This window comes from Protopterus annectens, chromosome 5.part0 (assembly GCF_019279795.1).
Source record: "Protopterus annectens isolate FY-2018-M chromosome 5.part0, PAN1.0, whole genome shotgun sequence".
Taxonomy (NCBI): Eukaryota; Metazoa; Chordata; order Ceratodontiformes; family Protopteridae; genus Protopterus; species Protopterus annectens.
The window spans coordinates 1,609,872,384-1,609,898,866 of NC_056735.1; the positions used below are offsets into that span (position 1 = coordinate 1,609,872,384).

Consider the following 26,483-nt stretch of genomic DNA (forward strand, 5'->3'; position numbering starts at 1 on the left):
CACACACACACACACACACACACACACACACACACACACACACACACTCGCTTTCAACCTCTTAGCACAAAAAATCTGGACAAAGCCAAAAATAATAGGGAGGCAACGCCTCAAAACAGGACAATGTTTAAATGTTGCTATTAAAAGCTGCTAGTATAAAAGGCCTTGTGTTACCATGCATTTTCTGAAGGATGTGAAGTTTGAAACTCAAATGTCTGTCATTATTTAGTGGATTCAGTCATCAATGATATGCCAAAAAAATCCAGAAAACCAAAAATTTTATGAGGAACAGACCTAAAATAAGAGGCAAAACTCTGGACATTCTGTGAAAGTCTGGACAGCTGAGAGGTATAATGAACAGTGCCTGTGCACACATTTCAGAGGTTTATCAATTTGCTTATCTGAATGTCTTTGTGAAGTGTGTGGAAGCTCAAGACTGCAGGGAACTAAACCAGATATACCATAGGGCCAAGCTGAGTGTAAGAGAAATGTTAGGTAGCTTGCCTCTGTGCACCCCAAGAACTCTTGAGAAGTTCAAGGTGCAAGCATGGAACTGTTGTGCTCATTATATACTGGTTTACTTGAGCTGTAGTGGTCTCTCTGTATTCTAATGACCAGCATCCCCATCGTTCTATCCCTTCTGGAATGAAATGCTTGATTATGCATGTCAATTTACTGACTGCACACCTATACCCAGTGGTAGCCTAGGGGTCATCATATTGTTTTCTTCCCAGCTCCTTAAATAATATAGAGATGCCACAGATTATAATCAAGTCTTCTCCTCATCTGCTGCCCATCCCAGTAATTATAATATGTAAGTTACTTCCACTAGTCTGAGTGTCCTCATTACTAATACCCATAGAAATGTGGTATATTTTTGATGTTTTTTATTTTGTACAGAAATACTAATAATAAGATATACAGTGCCATCTTGCTGATCTGTTTATGTGCTCTAAAACAAATTAAACATGCTAAGTTCGACATCATGAAACCTCGGGAGAGCATGCACATGTACATCAGACTGCACAACCTCAAGGGTAGTATTATTTAGTGTAGGAAGGATATGAGGCAACAGCCTTCTACCCACAAAGGACTACAAGCTTCATAGCCCACTCATATGAATGGTAAAGGGGTCTGTATTCCTAAAACAAAAAAACATTTTATTTCAGTTCAGATTGCTGTGCTGACATATGTTCTTATCAGTGAATTTTTATGATAGCTTGTACACTTGTGCAATTAACACTTTGCTTCAGTGGAACACCTTCGTGGGCAGGGCAAAAGGTAATCAAATCTTCAGCTAGATCTTCCAATAGATACTGTGGGTAAAAGTTACTCTGAATAACTAACAGCACAACAGAATTGCAGCACCAACTTAAAGAAGATTGTTCAGTTTGTAAGCTGCAATATCACACTACAGTTCTAATGTATTTATCATTAACATTAATCAGTAGTGTTGTGCACTATTAAGCTGAAGGGATAGCGGCTGCCATTTTCTTTTTCATTGTTTCTTATTCTGTAGTATAATGGCAGATGAAGTGCAAAGCAAAATCGCATGCCTCCTGTAATCAGTCTTCTCTAGCAGGTACTTAGAATAGGTGTTGTTATTTTTTACATTTACATTTCTACATCTTCACTGGTACACTCGGGCCAATAAAGCCACTCCCCAACAGAATGAGTACGCTGAAGCCATGTCACTGAAACACTGATACTTCCTTAAAATGTCATAGGCATATATCCCATGGGCCTCCACTACAGGAGGTTTAAAGTAATACAATGTGAAAACTCTAGCTTTGTCAGGTCTTTCTTATAGTTTTTACAAAATGGCTTGTATGTGTGACCTTTTTAGCATTTGCTTCATTTTACTGTCTATTACTATTCTGTTTATCACTTAATTATATAACTGATACCTTCTTAAGGATCCCTGTGTCTACAGGTAGTCACAGTGGTAGCACAATTGTTAAGTCTTTCCCACAGAATAGAAGAGCTTGTAATCAGTCATTTCATCCTAATGACCAGTATCAGACTTCTAATGAACAAAACCCTACCACTACACTAGAGCTGGTCAACCTGACTCTGATAACCGGCCAATGTCACATCGGATTTCAGTGAAGCTTTGCTATTCACACTCCTATGCAATATATGTTTATGTATGGATGCATTTATTTATTTATATTTGTTTACCAGGGTAGCGCACTGATCAATACTGATCAATTTCAGGCTCATCATTTTAATCCTGATGTTCCACTAGCTGACCTTTTGTACAGTGATGATCTTACATTATGCCACATGATGCCATATTCGCTCACATAATATTTTAAATAATTTCCACTAAATTATGTATTCAGTGTGGCAATAAATAAGAAAGAATATAAAATTACAGTGATAGTATTTTGGTGTAGTATTCAAACTGAAAGCTTTAACAGAATTTACATGCAACCAGGAGTTTGAAATCAGTTTAATCAGTACATACATAAAATTCTCAGCCACATTTGACCGTTTCCCACCACACTACACACACACACACACACACACACACACACACACACACACACACACACACATACAAAAAGTACCTGAAAAGTGCTTTATTTGCTTTTTGTCCTGTTTTTTGTTACTTTCAAGTGGACAAATGGTTTTACTCAAATGGATTTTGGAATCAAGATATATCTGCATTTCAAATATATGAAATGAAAAGCACTCGAAAATACAATTACACTATTAAATTTCATCATTTAGTACATAACAAAATTCCAAAGATACATTTAATGCTATAGCAGTAGACATGTTGCAAGTAAATATGTGATAAACAGAGTGATGGACCTAAGTGAGAAAAATATTTTTGCTGAGGGGAGGTATAATGAAAACAGCAAGCTAGGCAATAACCAGGGCCACATTTATAGATTCCAGAAACATAAAAGTCCATTTTAAAATTATACATTTTGCAACTTTATCTGTGTTTGTGGATTTGAATTTGGGGATTTTTTTTTATTAGTCCAATTGCTATAACTTAGCTGTAGTTAAGGATCATGTCACAATCTTTGCATTGCAGTTCTAGACAAACTTGAGAATTACTTGACAATAAACAGCACATTTTTAATGTGAACTAACATGTTTAACATCTTTCAGCAGTTTCACTTAGTAATCCTATTCCTCACTGAGTTCAGCAAGGAAACATACAGACTCAAAACTTTATCAAAAAGGACTCATGAGAAATCTCACAAACTGAAACCGTGGTGCTATGACCAGTGGTAGTTTAGGTCCAAGTGCAAGTCACCTATCTGCCTACATCATAGCTGTGTTTTTCTTCTGTTGTTTCTATTATGATGGCTGACATGGAACTGTACTGCATGGTACAGTCCGATGTGGAACTGTACTGCCTGGTACAGTCCAATGTGGAACTATACTGCATAGTATTTACCATAGTTTTCTCCTTTGTTAGTTTATTTCCGGTACAAAATTCCATAGTATGTACTGAGATGTTAACCTCAGAAAACAAATCTTGTGATGTCACAAGGTTCCATCTAACAGAAATGTATGTTCAGACTCCAGAGAATACCTCACTGATGAGCTTTTAATGCTACAGTTGCACATAAGCAAATTCATACATTTTAGGATTTTTGCATTTTTACGTACCACTTTCAAATTAAGGGCACTGAAAAGATCTAATGCCACATTTCACAAATGTAACACTAATTGTAGCTTTTTTCACAATTGTAGCCTAAAGTTGTCAATTTAGTGCAAAAGTAATTATTGCCATTACAGGGAATCAGGATGGGGTAATGACCACTAATATAGTTTTATCATGAGGAAAATATTAGGGACAAGCATATACTGTTATTTATGGAAGGTGTGGAGAAAACAGCTCTTGACAGGAGTGTTTACTTTCAGTATTACAAGGGGAGATGGTAATGTCCCTTGATATCAACATTTAGATTCATCGCTACAGCGAGATGTGGAGAGGCAAATGATTTGAGATTTTGCTTGTATTAGTACAAGGAGAGATAGGGAAAGAATAGCCCTTAATACTATACAGTATTGCTAGATGATACACGGAGGATTTTATATTAAAAACGGAGAGGGTCACTATAAACTGCATAAGCAGCACACTACAATCTTATTTCCACAATGCACTGCAATACATAAGAAATATAAAGACACCTCATCTTCAGCATCAGACTACTGACAAGCAAGGAAGGCTACTTAGGAAAGTAGCTAGGGTTGCCACCTTTTTAGATGGCCAAAGTGGGACAATTGTGGTACAAACATCATATTATGCAGGCCAAAACATAGCCACAGCCAGTACAAGGGACAGAACTTCAGTTTTTTGTCTAAATAAAAGCTTATTCTTGTAGCATTTTAGTTGCTTATTCTGTTTCTTATAACATTTAGGTGTTTCAGATACTGAATAACTGTTTTAAGCAACTATTACATAAAATATAGGAAATAATTTTGCCCTAATATTTCAGGACAATTGCCATTCTTAGAATATTTTTGCAGGACACAACTGCCCAAATAGGGACCGCCCCTCACAAAGTGGGGCAGGTGGTAACCCTAAAATTAGTGCAGTTACATCTAAACTAGCATGTGCACAAATGCTTAACATCGTGCATCAAAAAAGAGCATGAAGTTAGATATTTTTCGACATATATGACAAAATGTACCCTTCTAAGTCTAGCTTAGCCTCTCAGTTAGACTGAATTAATGAATAACAAAATGTATTCACTAAAAGCTAAAGAAGAAGCAACGCATTTCAGGCATTATCTTTCCTTTCAGCTGAACAAAACTGCAGAATGGAAAGCTGGATGCTGGTAAACCTGAAAAAATAATAGCTAATTAGCAGCAGAATTAATCTGCAGCACAGTGTTGAATGCCCTCAATGAGCACAAAGCAGAGCAATGGATGAAAGATAAAACCACTGAAACTGAAGAATATATTACAAACATTAATTAAGTAATCATGTGCAAACATTACTATTAAAGAAATAATGACTCAACTGTAAATGAAGCTTAACATGCGTACTCATTCAAATCTCCCACTAAGCTAGTGTATACCAAAGGGGTCTTCACCCCCCCCCCATCATCATGCACCCATCTGTTGCAGTGCTGAGGTATAAGTACACACATACACCTCTCCGTGTCCCCACAGTACATCTGTCCTCTGAAGTGCCCATCACAAGGCTTAAGTATATATGTTTCTTCCCCTGCCAACCATGATGCCATCTCCCAGGGTTGCTATCCCTTGCCTTACTATACAACGCCAAACCGCTGAATTACTTAAGTAAAAGTACAGGCGCATATTCCCCTCTCCATCACACTCCTATCAGCCAAAGTACCAAAGTCTACTTTCAAAACATACATCTTTTTCCGCCACACATCCATCTCCAAAAGTACTGATGCTTAAGTAAATACATCTCAGGTTGGATTCAGAAAACTGTCCAGTTAGTTTCTAAGGAATATGTACGATGGTTGACTGATTCCAAAACTGATGGGAATTTATAGTAAATAGCTTACTACTCAGAATAAAGTCTTGTCATTCAGAGTCTGCTCCAAGAAAAGATTATTCTAGCAATGGTAAGCTTATGGGTAAGCTACCATATGTATCAGTGTTGTAGTCAAGAGTTTTCCAGAGCATAGCACAATTTTTGTTTGTTCACTCATGCCATATTAGGGATGTTGCTGTCACTACCCACATCTCTCAACCTTTCTCAAGAATTAGAAGAAAAGCCAAAAATAACGGGGGGACAAACACCCCAAATAAGGGACAATTTTCAAATATTACTCCAATTCAAAAAGTTAATAGAAAAACATTTTCTAAGCAACAGTAAACTAGAAATTTTAATGTCTGCCATTATGGACTGACTGAAATCATCAAGTGACTAATCAGAAAATCAGAATTTCTATGAGGAACAGGGGAAAAAATATTAGGGTAAATGTATTTATAAGTGTAAATGATAATGTAGCTTGCACAAGACTAAAGAAACTTTAAAAATGAAATTAATTGGACAACGTCACACATGATGTAGTTAATAACTTTACTTATTGAAACTTTCAGCACATTCAGCTAATAATACTGCTTTATTTATTTATTTATTTATTTGTTTGTTTATTTATTTATTTATTTAACATTTGTTGACCGGGAAAGTCTGACTAGGTTCCACAGAGCCTGTTTTCAGCAGAGGCCCGGGGAGAAATGCTCCAGATGCATGTCTTTGGAATGTTTTAAATGTTGAACATATAAGCTTCATGTTGCCTGAGACTATTACTTTAAAATGAACTCATGGCATGCTGTGGGTATAGTTATATTTCAGTCTGCAGTGTTGGAGATCTGTGTTTGCAAGTTTCCCAAAGCTGTCAGAGGAATAGACTGGGTAGGAAATAAAAAAGGACAGAGTGCCAATTCTCTTGGTGTGGGAAAAGGTTGTGTTAATGTTTTCACTCAAATTCTGAAGAGATTTTGAAAATGGCACAGATATCCCATCACTGCATATGTTAGATACCCTAAGGCTAAACTAGGACGACGTTAGCACCTTACATTTTTTAGAAACTAAGTAGGTCTTGTCAGTGTAAAACAAGATCACCCACCTGCAAAATTCCTTCCTGCAACACTTTGTATCAGCTTTCGGCAACTTAGCCACAGTCACAGGCACCTGTTATCGAGGAAGTAAAAAAATGTCCATGAATGCACACTACAAGAAAAATAATGTAAATAAATAACAAGCAGATAAAAAAAGGTGTGGTATCTGTACTTTTGCTTCTTATTGTATGCAAAGCCCTGGTCTGTTTTCATCTATTTGATAGAAAATGCTTTGTTTTTATCTACAAAAAGATAACTCTAGATGAAATGACTTAGGTAGGGAGTGAACCTTCTGCTTGCAGAACGGTGCCGTAGTTTGGATTTTTAGTTTGCCTTCATAGGAAACACTTCTATTAAGTTCAGAATCAAAGCATATACTGAACGTTCCTTGTTTTTTGTTTTTGTTGTGTTTTTTTTTCTGAATAATATACTCACACCCGGTATATTTGACAGAATGCTACCATCGTGTTTAAGGGATAGATGTTGCAATGGGATATATTAGATAGATTACAATGCATGGCTTCTCAAATTATTATTAGGTAAATGTTTAAAAACATTTTGTAAAAGTTTTAAGAAATGTATATACAGTTTGCTATATGCGTCATATATTGGTAATGCAAAACATTTTGTTAAAATATGCTGGGGAATTTTACATTGTTTCTTGCAGTGGTTTGTTTTTCTCTCTTGACAGATGTCTATTTTATTTCTGCTTTGATTTTTTTTTTTTTTCTATAAGATTGTAATTCTTTTGTAAAAAGAATTTAGTGCTACAAATACAGCAGTAAGGAATTGTGTTGACACTATAAGCCTCCAATGAACTGACCTTTTTAGGTTATAATAGTCAGATGGTCTGAGTGATCATATAGAGCCTGCCATGTACCCTAGAAAATAACCAGTATATTTACATCCCTTGCTGATAAGGGTTACACTATTAATCCCGGGGTAAATTTATGTAAATCCATCTAGTCATCAGGATGTAACTTGAAACAGGCCAAGTTATTACCCCACTGAACACATAATAGAAGTTTGTTTCACTGGTAATGAAACTTGTCTCTTCAAGAAGCCTTACTTATGTTACAATGTAAGTGGATAACATTTGATTGGGAATTCACAATATCACAAGTGTTACTGAGAAGGAGAAGCTTTAGTAAGACAGGATCTTTCATAGCCCTGAAGATAAAACCGGAAATTTAATTGTATCTTGATAATATACATTTAATAATAAATTGGGCAATGTAGAATATCCTTCCTAGCATCAATGTGGCTTCATACAATAAACAGAAGCACCCATATCGAAACACAAACACACACACACACACACACACACACACACACACACACACACACACACACACACACACACACACACACAAATATACAAAATCAAACACAAACACACACACTATCCAATATAATACTTGGTAAAACAAACAAAGGATACCCCACGGGTTCCTTGTTTGTTGATCTATCCACAGCCTTTAACTCAATAAACCGTATTCTCCTACTAAGCACTCAACTCATGTTTGGGCTTTGGACCCTCCACCTTAAACTTTTTTTTATAGTTACATCTCACACAGAAAATTCTCAGTTAAATATAATCATTCTCTATTACCACTACAACAAATCACCACACAGACCTTTCCCCAAGGATCCATCCATGGACCAGTCCTCTTCTCTAGCATCTTTAATTATCTAAGTGCAGGCCTCAAACCAAATATCATCCTGTGCACCGATGACTTTGTCTTCTACCACTCTTCCACAAGCTAAAGTACTCTATGATAAGAACTGCAAACCACACTACAAGCCTTGCACCCACAGGTGTCTGACAAGCAACTAACTATGGGTGCCAAAAATGCCAAATTATGGTCCTTTGGCACCCCAACAAAAAGCTTAATACACTACCCTGTCACACATATCCCTAACCTATAGCACACAATATATATATAACAAATCCTCTCTTTCAGATACCTATGTGTTACACACTGCCATCTTTAAAGCCAAAAACGCTACCTAGTTTGATACAACAAAATCTCTTGGTTCCTCACCCCTGAAGTGAGAAATGTGACTGGCAAAGTATGTTTCACTTCTATGTAGAACATGCTCTGCTACTACTTGCATATGCCTCTAGAAAATACTTTAAGGACCTACAAAACACTTTATATAAGAGTTGTAGGTTTATACTCCTCTGTTAAACATGAGCATTGTTGTATGATATGAAGCTGGGGTAAGAGAGTCCCTGTAAAAAACACATGCTACCCTTCTTCTCCTTTACATTACCCATAAACCCATTTACAATTGGCCTGCTCCTCCCCAAAGACAAAGACTAATGAAAAAAGATACACGCTACCATTGCCACGCACAGCTCAACAATGCCCAGGTACTAGCCACACTGTAAAACCTGTTTGACTCCTATAATATCAGATTGTTTCTCTGGCGATCTCTGTAGCAATTAACATATCAAAAAGGAGAACTGCTGCTGTATGATTTACCCACTCACCTGTCACATAAACACAGCCTAACCTAACCAAACTCTTATCTCTATCCTCATCCTATTATTTGCTGAACTCCTCTACTAACAACTAGCATGCCCTTTCAGGTCATTCCTAATTATCCAAAAAACACGCCTACTTCCCATTCATTAAGAACTATTAACCTGAGAACTAGCCCTCCGTACAGCAAGATAATGACTTCAATCGATCATTCTGCTACATTTTAAATATATTAATTCTGTGCATTTCTATTTTCTGCTTTGTCTGTATATGTTCTCTATAGTATTAAGTTATTCTTAGTTTCTCCTTACTGTAGTTCATATCTGCTCAGGTTGAGACTGAAATGCGTCAGTCATGGATCACGTCATTATCCCAGTCAACAAACATACATACATATATACTGTACATAAATAAAATATCTTCACTATATCTGATACTTGATGATCAAAATATTTACTGTTCGTGAGCGTGCTTAGACCTTTAATGACAGTTCCAACCTTAACTGAAGATCCATGTATATAAAAATCAATAGGATAGAAATGGTTCTCAAATGCAACTAAATCAATAGGATAGAAATGGTTCCCAAATGCAACTACACTATGTTTTGTGCATTAAGTCTAAGGCTACGGTCAGAGGATCAAGTGTTGACGCTATACAGCCCAACTTATACAAATAAGAGTCTGTAAGGGGATCAGTCATGGCAATGTTTGCAGTCATCCACAGATATGGTCAACAACAAACCTTGTAGGTCCACCTTCAAATCAAAGATGGAGATTCTAAAGAGAAGGTAGTCCAGTAGAGGAACTTGAGGTTTTCCATTAGGAATTAGTCTGCTAGATGAAAAGATACCTCCCACTTTCACTTTGTGTGTTCAATACTATGAGCCACCTTGCAATCAGTGAAGTGATTTAGGGGTTAATATTTAAGTTATAAAGCCAGTCAAGAATGTCATCATGGGAAATTGTGTTGAACACCTTAGCAAGTTTGCAATAAGCAGCTTGGATTGAATGACCTCCTTTAATAGCAACCAGTCACACATTCAGGAATAAATTAGTCAGGAAAAAGCAATCCTTCATAAAACTGAAAGAAATGACAACTGACAAAAGATTGTATGTCATTTATTTCACTATTAACAAAATTGACTAAGATGTGCTCCATTAGTTTACAAATAATATTAGTCAGGCTAATGGGATGATAATTTCCAGAGACAGTTATAATGACACCTTTATACAGATGCAAGAACAAATAATGTTTTTGTTAAATCAGACATATACATTGTGGAGAGGTTGAGATTAAAAAGCTTTAAAAGGAGTTCAGCAATAACACACACTGTACTAACAGCAAGGTAACCTGGGTTGTTGCCAGGGTCCCTGGAGCTGCTCTTGTAAGTGTTGATAATAGTTTGCAGGAGCTGGTCCAAATGGGAAGATGACAGTTTAGAGATTCATAACATAATAGAATCATATTATTTTGTGTTTACTCTACTCTTTTTTAAAGCTGCAGCATACTGCTTGCTACATTATAGAAAGCAGTTGCTACAGTTTATGCCACACAGTGAGCACTAAAACAGCTTAGTTCTGAAATTCTTGGGCAGGACATATTGATAATAATAATAAAAATCTCTTCTTTCATTTCAAACTGTAGTAATTAATTGCTGCAAAAGCAGCTGCTACATTGAGCATTAGAGATTTATTGATGCAAAAAAAACATTTTCCTTTTAATCAGTAGCTCGCTGATTACTACATTTGTAGCATGTAGCTGCTACAGTTTATACCACTCAAACAGCATTAAATCAGTTCAGTTCTAATGACCACAGATGCAAATACCAACATGAATGTCAGTAATGCAGATGCAAGTGGTGATTGTGGGGTTCAAACCTAGCACTCCCAGATATAGCTCTACTACAAATGTACCTTTGCTTCAAAGCTATACAAATCTGGAAAATAATGTTTTATTTAATATTCCTATCACACTCTTTCTTCATGTTAGATATCAAAATAGAACAAACCTCCTTATGAAGCAACAGTCCAATTTCTAAACATCCCTCATAGCCGGCCTTAGGCATAGGCCAAGCCGCTCTAGCAGGGGCACCTTTCCAGTATTTATTTAGTGTAGGTAGACCAGGATGGGGGTACCATGTGTTGTGGAGGGAGGTGCCGTGGTGCACTTTTGCCTAGGGCACCAGTTGACCTAGAGCCGCTCCTGATATCCCTATACAGGAAAAGAATTTTAGCGCAACTAAAAGTAGTTTGGAATTATATGTTGCTACCTTTTGGTAATGGAAACACTATAAATTAATTTCTTGTCATCATCAGAATTATTTAAGAACAAACGCTATTTATTTTATTTTTAGTACTTATGTGTGTTATTTGCAATCAGAGTATTTCACTAGTACATATTACTACTACATAATTATTAAGAACTCACAATATGTCATCTTGGTAAAACAATATGGTGGGAGGCATTGGTCAACAGATAGTAAAACAAAGATTAAAAAGCATAGGTAAATGGAGTACATTGTAACACAAAATGCAATAATCAGCTTCTACGGGTATTTAAATATAAAAAAATGGATTATTATATGCACAGAATTGCACAGATTGGATGTAAGAACATGAAACCTTTCAAGACATGCATGATAGGATATGTGCAACAATGCTTTTATTTGCAAATAAAAATTTGTATTTAACTGTGCATAAATGCTTCTTTTAAATTCACATTTTCATTAGCTGCTTTTGAAAGTAATATTCTACATAAATCTTTGTCTAGAACTAGCATTTTTTTTCTTGTAGCAAAGCACATAATTGCATTATAGATTTCTAAGTGTTGGCCATGTCATATCTAAAATACAGCACACAAGATGCAGGTGGAGGTCATACATAAAATGTTCCTTAAAAATAAATATAAAAGTTTCAATAATAACTTGGTATACTACATGCTTATGTAGATTAAATGTATAATTGTTGCTGATCAAACACAAGTTATCTTTGTAACAGAGAACAAGTTGCTCACACACAGAGAGTATTCCCTGGGTCTGAATATTTGTGTTTCTATAATCTGAAGTGACATATATATATATATATATATATATATATATATATATATATATATATATATATATATATATATATATATATATATATATATATTTATATATTATACTTTTCAGTGTATAATGTTGGATGAAATTAAACACTAGTATTGAAATATCAGAAAGTACTTCCAGGCAGATTCTGTCTACTGAAGAACAAAACATAAACACGTATACATTTTGCATTGGATATGAAAGCCAAAACAGGAGTCAAGATAATGAATCTACTGTCCTGACTTACTGCAAAAATAAATGTATAAACATTACTGTTAACTGTGTGTTAGACTTATTGAAGGATTTGTTGACAAGTCTATTCATGAGATGTTCCTGTACAAAACTAGAGCAAAGTAATTCACAGGGAAATATGTAATAATGAACAGTGATATAAAATACTCAGATCAATGCCACTCAAAGCTGATCAATAACCAGAAACCACAAGATAGAACATAATTTATAAAGATTCAGTGCGGTACTGTGGTAAGTATTCTGAAGTACAGAAAAAGGCATGAATTTTGTTTCACACTTTTGCTGTGCTTGGTATGGCTTTTCCATCATGTCTTCACCTTCCTTTTCTGTTAAAAAACAGCCCAGGGGGTTTCTCATCTTTCCTCAGTGGTGTTTCTTCTTTCAGTATGTGTTAAAACAATTGCTCACTACTAAATAATTCTTACACATTTTTATTTAAGGGGAATTTTAATGCTGATAAATGCATCTCAACTATGTTATGTGCCAGCAAATGCATAACTAGGATATTATACAAAGAACTGCAGATCCAAAAAGCATGACAATGAAACGAGAATGAAAGTCTCAGCTTCTGTTTTTGAGAATTGCCAGCAAGAATCTCTGTAAACATGTTTTCAGACACAAGGAGCTAAGCAACTGAAAAGGCCTGTTAAATGTGATAAGACACTAAGTCATCAACATGAGTTTAAACAAATGTAGTCAAGACAGTTCTACTGTAATTGAGATTAAGGTAAAAAGATGAAATGGGTAAAGTGCATATACATTATGATCTGAATACACTTTATGGTGGATATTTATAATGGATGTACTTTTTACTTAGTCTTTTATTTATTTATTTTTATTTAGATCAGTTTATTAACTGGGGTAGAATATTGATTACGCTGGACCATTTTCAGGTTCAGCCTAAGACATAGAAAAAATAAACCAAACAGAACAAATGTGTTAGAGAATGGATCTATTTCAGATCAACTTTTCAAAATGTTGAACTACAGTGTTCTCGTAGGGGCACTAGCACCCCCCTGCTCCCCCAACACATTACAGAATTGAACCTACAATTCTCCCGAGTACAATTTAGCTGATCATACTTGTGCTGTGATCTCAGTACAAACATTTCACCTTTTTAAAATGTTAATCATGTAATCTCGGCCATATGAAGTTTGATGTTTTGAAAAGTGGATCTTCTAAAGTAGAATACATATACTAATCTGTCAGGATTGCACCTGAACATAACCAAAAAACTGAAAAAAAGAATTTAAGATTGTCAAACAAGTTAATGTAAAATGCTTGTTTCTGCATATTATTTGATCAACTATTACCCTGAATGGATATTTCATAATAAATCCCTTTGAAGCTGTTGCATTCGCCATAAATAATTTTCCTTAATGTGGGTATTATTAAGCTGTATTGTTAAAATTTCAGGAGGGATATCTGGCTCTGCATAGCAGAGTATTTACAAAAGGCTAAATTCTGATGTGATTTACTGTATATTGTGGTCATAGCAGTGCTTCTCAAGCCAAGTAGAACTTGAATGTTCTGAATTCACAAAAGTGTCCTTTCTTGATTACATTAAATCAACTTGCCACACAGATGCTGCAGTTTTAAGAGGGTATAAACCCTAGTGGTATCATTTGCAGTTTGTTTTTTGATTTGTGTACCTTTGAGAAATTAGTAAACCATACTCATCCAGTTAGCTCTCTGCTGTATTTGCAAATGCAGCTGCAATATATCTAGATATAGTTATAGATAGTGATATAGATAGAGGTGTGTGTGTGTGTGTGTGTGTGTGTGTGTGTGTGTACTGTGTGTGAGTGAGCATCACATTTAATTTCACATGATTATTTACTATTATATACTTGCTTTTGCTTGAACATAATTTAAAATGTAAAATAATATGGACAAATCATTGAATCATTTGGTTTCTTGTATTTCCCATCATCTATAAAAAATTTCCAAGTGCCTAGTCATATATTTTTTAAATGGCATGAAGGAAAATGAATGAGAAGTCTATTTACTAGCAAATGATAATAAATGGAAACTAATTAAATGAAAATACATTAGAAGGATAATGACACAGCAAAGCCATGCATCGGAGTCAGAAGTGAATATAGGCAAGCAAGCCAAGTCCATTCTCTCTCTCTCTCTCTCTCTTTCTCTAGCTCACTCTTATCTCGCTCTCTTTCTTCAGTATATCTGAGATTCAGAAGTAGTGTTTTATCATCTTGCTTGAATTATACCTTTTACTGGAAGTACATTCATACATTTATGCTAAAATCTTTACATTGAATAAGATTAATAAAAAAGTGAAAAAACAGCACATTTAACGATTACACGTGATTCATATTGATAGACTTTGGACTGAAATTCCTTTCTGGCTCACAGCATGAACTGAAAAGGTATGTGTGTGTGTGTGTGTGTGTGTGTGTGTGTGTGTGTGTGTGTGTGTGTGTGTGTGTGTGTGTGTGTGTGTGTGTGTGTGTGTCTATACACAAGAATATTGATACAGCTATATTATTCTTCTCTTGGGATAGATTTATATTACTCAGCATTTATAATGTGATTGCCGGTAATGCAGTAAGGTCTAAACTGCATTAGTTGAAATCCAATAAATCTTCAAAAGCCTTGGAGGAACATGATGCTGAATTTGTGCTTATATATTTTACTGGCCTCCAAAGACATTCTAAAACGTCTGCCAATGATCACCTGCAGGAAAGACGCTACAAATTTATTAGAATGAAAGTAAGTGAAACATAAACATTACTAACATCTTAAGTTAAATAAATAAATAATGTCAGGGAATATTTAGTCAGTAACCTTATGTATGCTTTTGCCCATGAATATAGACAATAGCATTTAAATCTGGAAATATTTGAAAAAATATGTAAGCATTTTAAGCTCTTTTATTAAAAATTACTGCTCTGAGGAGACAGGATTTTCTTTCATTACAGTTTGTTTAACTACTTCATCACAAATAAGGAAGCACTACTCTCTCATTCCTCCCAAGGTTATGACTCAACATTATTTATGAGCTAAACAAATTAAACCTCTGCTGTTTAATGGAATTAGCAAATTGTTCTACAGAGGTTTGAACCTACAATTCTCCTGAGTGCAGTTCAATATTCCAATAACTTTGCTGAGCAAGAATGTTTTAATAGATATAGACAACAGATTACTAATAGCATACAACATGGCATGTTTTTAAGTATGATTTAGAGGAGTAAACTGTCACTATTCAGCTGTGGGGAAACATGTTCTGAAGCCTTATATTGCTGTGATATCACACGCAGTCGTAACTGTTTTGCACATAGTAACCGTTAGCAGAGCATGACTACCATAAACCAAGAAGAGGAGGAGGAGTGAGATACTGTCCGTGTAGTCTTCACTCAACATTGAGTGGATATACTAATTACTGAAGAAAACTGACTACAAAATAAAACAACTAATTATAGGAAAACCTATTTTTTGTCATTGGTAGCATTATTTTTTGCACTGGTTAACAGACTTCATTAATAAAGTGATCAAAGTGATCATCTAGCAATTATGGTGGAATCATAGAAGTGAAAATATAATATTAGTTCTGATGTAGTTCTCAAACCCAAGGACTGTGTCACTGCCATTGGACCAGTGAAAACCTATGAACAGATAGGTGTTGAGTTTTCCTTGTGTGTGTGCGACTCAGTTACAGTAGCTGAAGTATGCAGAAAACAAGTATAAGTTTTCATAACACATTTTGAGTTATTGTGCTGTCATGTACTGCAAAAAATACAAGTATACAGCTCTGAAAAAAGTGTTCAGTCAGATCAACAAAATGCTGTACTGGCTTTTATTTTATTCAGTCTCTGAAAACATAAAAAAACATTAAATATAAAAGAGGAAGAGAAGAATCTGAAGGTCTGGTTCCCTCTTAAGAATTATATTCTATAATTTAATGAAGTGGATTCCCATATATCTGTACCTGATTAATCGCGGTAATGTAAGATTTTATAACAGAATTTTGGAAAGCACAAATAAACTAAATTACATGGAAGATGTTTCTGCTATAACAGCTAGTTATGACACTCACTCCACTTAGAAAAATAGACAGTGATTTCCCTGGGTTCAGCTGAATGTCTCTGCTGTCAGCTTACTTGCTGAAAGAAAGGGTAGGGGACTTGAACAGTTAAAAAAATATTTGCTCACTGGAAGCTGTAGATATTGATGCAAAAAAAGAAAGTTATTTTCCAATACAACTGACTTCACTATTTGTTACTGTCAGTGCTGTCCACCTGTTTATAATGAACAATAAAGGAACATCAGCATACTTTGGGTTAAAAGATTTTATTTCCATATGAATGCTTTCACACTTTGTAGATCCATCACTCTCTAGAGTAGATCATGCTGTGTGTCTGTCAATGAGGTTTTGATGTGTCACTTTACTTATTAGATATGTTTACATATAAACAATTAATGAGTGCTACTGGTATGTGTGACTACTATGCATGTCCAGCAATACGTTCGCCTCACAGCAGGTTAGCTGATGACCAGTATTAAGTAACTGATCCACAGCAGGACAATAAGTTGCTTCATGCTGTTGCCCCAAACTACCCTTCATAATGGCATGAGGCAACTTGGAGTCAGTCTTTGACAGCACAGCAATATCACAGATATTGGACATGCACATAGGAGTTCCAAAGAACAGCTACGTAATGCCACAAAAACTGAACATCAGACCACAAATCTCTACAAAATTTCGCAAAAAATAGGAGTCAGTCTGAAATTACAGAATCAACAAGTGATGACCTTAGCTCACTTCAGTTCTTTCAGTCCTTCCTAGCATATAACGTAATTCAAGGTATTTGTGTACTGCTGGGTAATGCTACAGACATGCACTACCACCTCCACTGATAGTGTTTATTACTGGAAGTTCATCAGGTGATCACTAACTAAGAAAGGATAGAACACTTTGTGGCCAAGTAGTCGAACTATAAAATGTTTTAAATCAGATGACAAGTACATAACCTTTGAAGTATCTCACTGACATACTGTTTAGAGCACATGGCTGGAGTACATGAAATATAGTTCAAAACCCATCAACTCTTGTTTAATGATAAATAACTTAAGCAAACTCCTTAGGCATGACAAAAAGTGTTATTTCCTAATTGTTGAAAAAGTACATTATATTTCTAAATCCTGTAACAGAATAAAGGACAGCCTTATCCCAGATGGAGTGGCATTTCATATAAAAAATACTGAGGCTTTTTCATCTGCTATTGCATTTTATCTGGTAGATTGATTTTAGCTTTGCTTACCTGCATTTCTCTGTCATCAGTAAAGTTATTCTAAAATAATTTTCCTATGAAACATTTTGATGTTAATAGAGACATACATACAATATTAAAACAAATACTTGTATTTGTAATATAGTTCACACTCTGAAGTAATTCTGTGGAAATATTGGGCATAAAGTAACATGAACATGAAGTAACAACCGATCCTTCTTTTCTCATGTTCTCCATAACACGTTAGTTGCACAGAATGCAGTCTGGTAATAAAAGTAACATGTCTTTCAGACAGTATTTACGGAGCTTTCTTACATGCCACAAGGAAAATGCCTTCTATATATATTTGATAAAAATTGTGGACTATGGTCAGAAGGTCATCTTCAAACAAGTATGAGCTGTTTGCGTGTGTGTCTACCTATTTCTCATTCAAGCTTCACTGTGACAATAGTATGGCGACAGTTATTTTATTACATTTCTGCCTGCCTATCACATTAGCCTAGCTGAGACATTAGTGTAGTGACAGCTGTTTTTTTACAGTTCTTATAGTAACTCAGCACTCCAACACACTAAATTCATTCAGATAAGTACCTTCAGGCTGACTTTGAAGATAACTTTCCAAAAAACAGGTTTCGGACTGTTTCAAATAACAAGCTTAAAGGTATGAACACTGCTGCTAACACATCTTTTTCTTTCTTAAACTGTTTAGTAAAACGTAGTCCTTAGAGTCACTGAAAGACTATAGCAGAACTATTTAACAAAAATCATTAGTACACCAAATTTTCTAAAACATTGGTTAAATGTAAATCTTGCTTAAAATAACCTAAACAGAAAAGCAAACAAGGAACCTGTTGCTAGGGAAGGTTAAAAGAAATTATTTTGTAGGAACATAAGTTAAGCAATTTTGTTTTTAGTAGAACAAATAAGATTACTGATGACCATCATGACTGATAAACTAGTAGGAAAGACCTTAACAGATATATGATTGGTTATCAAGTTTTCTATCCATATTATGTCTGTTCCATTACAATAAACTATCGCTATTCAGCTGTGGGGAAACATGTTCCGATGCCTGACGTTGTTACATCACAGTCATGTGAAACTGTCTGAAGTGTTGCAAATAGTAACCATTAGCACAATAACTAAATTAAGGTTTGTTTATTTTTTTTAAAGCGACTGCATGCCATAACTCACCACTTAGGATTCGTGCTCCTTGGTTGCTCTGAATCATTAACAGTGTGCTTAAAATGACAGGAATCATTTTCAAACAGGCATTCATCTTCAACAGAGGGACCAAAATCCAGCTTGTGTTAGGACAAAATAATCCCACTGTCCATTAGATGTCTAATATCCCTCAGAGGAAATAATGGTCTGTTAAGCTTGCAGAAGTAGTGTTCTGGTCTGGTATGTAATGTAACCTAAGAAATTCACAGCAACAGCAGCTTCAGCTACGTAAGTCAATTCACAAGATGCAGGCACTTTATACAGCATCCCCTCCCCCGCCCACAGGCTACAGTAATTACAAGCCAAGTGCTCTCTGTGAAGAATAGAAACACAGAGCAAAATGCCCAGCTAGCTGTGCACTCCATACTTTAATAAAATTAAATAACCCTGAAAATTCTTACTTGTACAAAAATAACACTGTTTCAGTTTTCTACATTAAATAAAGAGAACATGGTACCCAGTGAACACTTTATAGCGGCTGCTTATTTAGGTGAATTGAAAGGTAAATTTTGTATTATTTAAGTTACAGCATTGGAAATAAATGTACAATACTATTGTATTTTCCTTCCTGAGTCCCACACCAAGCTGAAAATGAAAAGAAGGTTGACACACTCACATCTATAAGAGATAAGCACAATACAGCAGCTCAGGCTGAGAACTATGGAATGATCCATACCTATTTATCTGCTTACACATTCAACTTTCTCTACCTAAGCTCCTGTTTTTCAAGACCTATTAGGAGTTAAACTCTAGTTAAAGGTTCATAGATTCATAGGCAAGTACTAGGCATTTAGTCAGCAGACCATTTCAAGCCAAGCCAAAAAGTCCTATTCAAACTTTCCTTTTAGCCTTAAGGAGTGCAAGACAAGACTAGGAGAGAATTGCAGGCTGCCCAAACAATTATCTAGGTTTAGCTTGAAGGTAGTGAGGGTGTTACTCTGCTTAACATGTAGTGGAAGCTTGTTTTAGAGGAGAGGGATATGTTGGGATACGAGTCTATCACGCCAATGTGTCATATTTATCTACTAATGAAGGTTTAGTTCCTTTTAACCGAGTATTTGAGGTACATTAGTTCAGTGAAGGAATAGGGGGCCAAATAGAGATGGATCTTTCATGCTACAAAAGGCTAGACATAGATCTCCATGGAGGAGCCTATAAGAGACTGACTACGCAGAAAGGGCTGCCAGTCCCTCATGATAACTAAGATTTTTGAGGTCCCTGATCTTTTTAATTATGAATCTCTGAGGTCTCTCAGGTTGTCTGATATGTTTAGATAAATACATGTCAAAAGGTGCATTATAGTAAATTATAAGCCTGATAAGATATGAGTAAAGGGGAATTAAGATTTCTCTGGATCTAGTGGAGATGCCTTTGGATAACACATGGGCCAGATCAAAGGCATTCTGAAATACTATAGAGACATGATGGTCAAATGATAAGGACATTATCAACAAGAGTATCCATGTCCTTTAGAACAGGTATTTATAAACTTTCAAGAAATGCTGTGCTGATGAGGTCATAAGAAGGCCGAAACTTGTACATCCACAGCTGGTGGTTTGGCTTTGTTAGCCTGAATCTGTCCATAAAGACTTAAAAAGGAAAAAGGAAAAGGTCATGGACATTCAGAAGCCATATAGCTGAAATACTTCATGTCTTTAAGTGGTCATTTGCATATATCCCATGGGCATCTATTACAGGACGTTTAAGGTATCACACAATGAAACTCTAGCTTTGCTAGGTCTTTCTCGTAGTTTTTCTAATCAGTTTGTTTGTGTGTCCTTTTCACTTTTTGGTTAATATATGTTTGTGTGTGTGTGTGTGTGTGTGTGTGTGTGTGTGTGTGTGTGTGTGTGTGTGTGTGTGTGTGTGTGTGTGTGTGTGTGTGTGTGTGTGTGTGTGTGTGTGTGTGTGTGTGTGTGTGTGTGTGTGTGTGTGTGTGTGTGTGTGTGTATATATATATATATATATATATATATATATATATATATATATATATATATATATATAGTTACAGCACAAATAAAACATACATAAATATACGTAGACACTCCCTGCATCCCCTAGTATTTCTGTATATTTTAAAACATTCATGTTTGTGAGTTTGTAATAATACCCAAGAGGGAACAGGGCTCACCAATAGAACTCATACAGTCAAAATAGGAGACTCTACCTCGTCCAGCAGACCAGTAACCAGTACTGTACCAAAGGGCATGTTCTGGAGGCCCTACTGTTAGGAATGTACTTCTCCGAAGTACAGGTAAAAACTAAAGATCTGTGGCTGACAATGTTTGCTGATGACTGCAAACTAGGAGCAGTCATTCAGTCCCCTAACAATGTCAATATCCTGCAAGAAAGACTTACACAGACTAATGATCTGTGCCAAAGTCATGGACTTACACTCAATGCAAAAAAATGGATTATCATCCCCTTTGGCAAAGGTGCTGTTCCTGCAAACTACTCCGTAAATAGCAATACCTTAAGCACACAATCACTGGTGAGTGACCTGGGCATGCAGGTTGATAACAACCTTACCTTTGATCACCATGTCTCCACAGTGAGCTGAAAGAAGATGCAGACATACCACCATAAACCCAATAAAACTCTCTGGTTTAATAAAACTCAGTAAGACAGACAAAACAAATGAAAAAGAACATGGGATAAGCGCTTTTGGTAAAACCTTCTTCAGATCCTTTATAAAGACAGACTGAAATCACTGTCTCTTTACTCTTTGTCATACAGAATGTTCAGTGGAAACCTGTGCTTTGCATATAATGCAATGACCGACCCTGCTGTAATGGAAATGGTGCACATTCTCAAGTCAAATGGTACACATGTCACATGCTCAAGGGACCATAACCTGGTATGCAACATCCAACATGCAAATATTGGCTTATCAGTTCATTTTTTTTATATTACTTTGACTTGGGACACTCTTAATAATACATTTAGCAGTAGTATACATAGTAAGGAGACTTTAGTTAATAGTTACTTGCATTATTTGAGCAGCCATCCAGTTTTTATGAAAAATAATATACCAAAAGGTCAGTTTATATGCGCTTCATGGATGATTTCAGATGGTGCCATTTTTGAGGACGAAATTAGATTTATACATAATATGTTTTTACATAGGGGATACCCTTTAAATTTACTTGATAAATTAGTTATTGAGATAAAAAAAAGAAGGGGCAAGGATTTTCCACCCATTTTACTAAATGAGTTTAGTAATAATAAGTTAGAACTGACCACTAGTGGGACTAATAATAATTCGAGCACCAGTTTTGGTACTTTGTATATCTTGGATATGTCAGTTGATGGACCTAGCATTAGGTCCATCGTAACTAGAAATTGGAACATTTTACATGGGAACAGTGAGTTACTACATGTTGTTGGTGATAAGCCTAATTTTATATATAAGAAAACTAATTGTATGAAAAACTGTTTACAATTTTATTCCACTAATAATAATATTTCTGACATTAGCAAATGGCGTAAGGGGATGTATAAGTGTGGCTTTTGTACATCTTGTAAATTTATTTCAGAAGGGCCATATGTTGAATTACCCCATTTAAATAAGACCATTTCTATTGATGGTGTATATATTTGTAACACTAGTGATATAGTCTACCTTGCTACTTGTTCTTATTGTAGTGAATTTTATGTGGGTATGACCACGAGGTCACTAAGTAAAAGAATTAAGGAACATTATTATTGTATTAGGACTAAGAATATTAACAACACTTTATTTAGGCATTCTATTATATGTAACGGGTACAAAAAGTTTTTGTTCTCTGTATTGGAGCATGTAGTTAAAAATATTGGGGGGGTCTTTTAAGGAGTCTCTTGAACAGAGAGAAACTATGTGGCAGTTAAGGTTAGAAGCTGATAAAAAACCTGGCATAAATGATTCAGTTAATATTAAATGTTTTTTTTTTTTAAAAATAGAAGGCTGAAGATTTTAAAATAACTTGCTTTAGTTGATATTAACATGTTATTGGGAAATGTACCTTTAAGTAAGGTGTGTTTTAATTAGTTCAATTAATGTTTGATATATAAGTAGCTGCTGATGTGTGTTTTAATTTATTCTGAATAAGTCTTTTAAAGACGAAAGCGATATTAAACAGTGTTTTTTTGCTATTTGGTGGTGGTTTCCTTTATTGTTCGACCAGTGTGATGGTTTACAATTTATTGGTATACAACATCAATAGAACTTGATGGAGGGACAGATCTACCTCACACAGGTCACCTCATCTCTGGAATAGACTTCTAGTCCATGTTAAGCAGAGCCTCTCATTGACTGTATTTAAGTGTAATTTGGAAGATTGGATGGGAAAATGTAAATTTACCCCAGGGTTCCATCTATGTCCCTTTTAGATATGGGTAATAGGTGCTGATTTATTGTCTACACATAACAGACACCCTTGGGAACAAGGGTTAAGTTGGTTAGGCTTGTAAGGGCCCTAGAGCCATTAACATAGTAACCTCCTATGATGCTATGAGTTTCGTCATTATAAGTCCAGTGACCATGAAACCTGGTGTGTGAAAGCGATGGTGTGCAGTGGCCCATAAGGCTGCATAGTGATGTGCAAAGATGTCAAAAGTGGCCCATAAGGCTGCACACTGATGTGCAAAGATGTCAGAATGTTGGCAGAATCTATCACCCACTGCCCCAGCAAACACCCTAAATTGTCAATTACAAAAAGTGAAAATAGGCAGATGAGAAGGCTGCTCTGCATATAATGCAAGTGTATGTAGAAAAAAATCAGGTAGAAGCAAAGACTGCCAGCAACTGCCCCACACAAATAGAACTAAGCACAATGAATAGCATTGTGAAAACAGCCTTGCTTGTATATACCCTCACAAGTAGCACAAAGCACAGCATGTACCTTGAGTGAGTGTACCTTCCCCACATACCCCCCCTCATACAAGTTGCACAAAGAACTCCAGACAACTAAGGTGGACAAATCTCACCTGCAGGGTTGTAACCCCCCTATAGCACAAAGAATAACAGAGATGGGATGAGTACATTTCCTCTGTGACTCCTCTCACAAGTGGCCACAAGCACAGCACACAGTTGTGGGAGGCTGTGCCCTCCCCAGATAACATACACAGAAGGCAACATTCTAAAACATCAATGGGCAATGGGTCTCCCCATCTACATACCCAGACAGCATACACCCACACACACAAGTGCTTGGGGAATGGGAGTTCAAGACACATGTAAGGGGTCAAGGGATAAGAGAGACACAGGACAGGGCACTGAGTAACCCCCACAAGGAAAAATGGGCTATATAACATGCATTGGCAAAGTTGGCTATGTGCAACAAAGGTCGTATAGGATTCCACTATAGCAGCAACAGAACATATATATAAACAGATATGCACAAACAGCACACACAGTGTAGAGAAGAGGTACACTGCCATATTTATTTATTTATTTATTGGCATTTGATTACCAGGAATGTCTGATGGGGTAGATGCTCATTTTCAGAAAAGGCCTGGGAAGAAAAGCTTCAAAGTATTACAAAAACATTTTAAGAACAGTAAGTTTACAATGTTCTTAAATAATACAAAAAAAATCTGCTGTTTAAATAATTGTACCAAATTAGACAGAATTTGCAACACTGTTAAAAATAGGTACAACTTATATGACACTGATTTAATATTTAGTGAAATTCTAGCCAGTACACACATAATACTGTCCCCTTCTCTACCTGTATGAACACCTCAGTCAGACAAATGAGGTACAATTGGAAAATGCAAGTGAGCAGAACATAGAGCCAGTAGGAGACAGCAGTGCAAAACAGTGCAAAGGCCAAACTCCATTGATGAAGATTTGCATGTGGAGGGTGTGTGTATGACAGCATGAACAATTGTTCCAAAAGCTTTTGAATGGAAATCACACTACCATACCCTGCAGCACACCTACATTCTCTGCAAAGCATTATAGTGCAGCAGGATAAATAAAGCAACCAACGGGATATAAACCTCATCCTATGGCTGGAAGTTACCAAAAAGGAGGGAAACTCCATGTGCATTCTCAGAGACAGTAAGACTGAGCACCCTGACACAAAAGAAGGAGCCTCCAATGATTGTTAGTTGGCACTGCCAGGCAGACAGGAACAAATCTACATCTACAGTCTCGCCCAGAAAGGAAGTCAGTACTGGTGCTTTGACAGATACATTTTCTACTATGAAAAGGTGTCAAAGAGCAACACATCAAGTGGTGCCTAATAAAGAACCATGGGCACTACAAAAGAATACTTTGATAGTGCTGGTTGGTGGATGCATGCAGGCAGTATCATGGTGCAGACCCTGCAAATGTAGCAGATTCAAATATCCCTGATTGACTACATCAGATAACTCATGCAAAGGTGTGCAGGACATCATTCAAGATGGGAGCGCAAGGTGGTATGAATACTACTTACATAGAAATCACTGTCTTAAGTGGTGATCTGTACCAAGAGAAAAGGCACTGAGTATTGATTGGATAGTATCTGCATTGTAAAGGGCTTCTAGCCAGCCATGATTCTGCATGGGGGGCACATTACTACACAGGGTCACTTCAGACCTGCAAGAAATGGCACACTCAAACCTCCTAGTGATGGATGTCACACTTCCCACAGCCAGTAGGGCATGCTGTCATCTGTACTTAATCCATAGATATGTGTGGTGTAGAGAAAACAGGCAATTGCTTCCACTTAACTTTGCTTTTGTGTCTAGAATATTGGATGCTGTCTGCAACAGACTGTTGGATACAGTTGTGGATATGGCAGAGGCAGGTTAGTAACCCCTATGCCCACAATACATAATCACTAATTTTGATAGGGCCATACTCAGTAGTGTGGAGAATACCTTCTCTAAATGGCTCACCACAAGATGGACCCTGCCTTTACTTTGGGTATTAATTAGCTGGTCATGTTAGCATATCTACTCATACAAGACATCCCAGAGGCATTCTCCAGGTGACCCAATTAGTGTCATGTCAGACTTCACCCCTCATGAAGTACTTTGAGGAGAACTATGTATCAGGTCTTTATGAGCTGTGACCATGGCTTCACTGAAACAGAGAGCAGGACAGGATGAATAACCTATGGAATGCATTTCTCTATGGGGAACCACAATCACCTAGATGGAAGACAGGGGGTGATGAGGGATTGTCAAATAGTAATCATAGTATCAATTTACATATTTTACATCCCCTAGATTTCCTAAAAGAGATTGTGAGATGCCTATCATCTCGGGATGTGTACTGTACTCTTCTCAGCTACACGTATGTCTTACTGACAACTGGACTAGTGTAAGAACAGCATAATAAACTTGTCACTTCCTGCTATGACATCCATTGTCCTGACAGTGATGTGACTTTACTAGAAAACGCAGACAAGTCACTATTGTGCTTAACATCTTTGAATATGAAAAAAAAAAACACAAATAGGAACATCTTGGAGGTCTTCAGGACATATCCTCACTTCAGACTTGGCATGCAGTATCGGAAAGAATGCAGATGGTCTGAAAGTCCTATTGCTTGTGAACTAACCTAGATGCTATGCTTTTCCTATAAAGGTGAATACCTTTAATGATCAGGATTAATGAGTGCAGACCTTGATT

The 26,483-nt window shown here is 36.2% G+C and overlaps 1 protein-coding gene across 1 annotated transcript in view; it reads right to left on the minus strand.

The window, feature by feature from the left end:
- Positions 1-19,141, minus strand: part of CHODL (chondrolectin) — a 704,778-nt gene extending 685,637 nt beyond the window's left edge. The window contains exon 1 of the mRNA XM_044071369.1: positions 18,846-19,141. Within this exon, the coding sequence (XP_043927304.1) occupies positions 18,846-18,930 (85 nt within the window). The 5' untranslated portion in view covers positions 18,931-19,141. The remainder of the gene's footprint in view (positions 1-18,845) is intronic.
- Between the last annotated feature and the right edge of the window lie 7,342 nt (positions 19,142-26,483).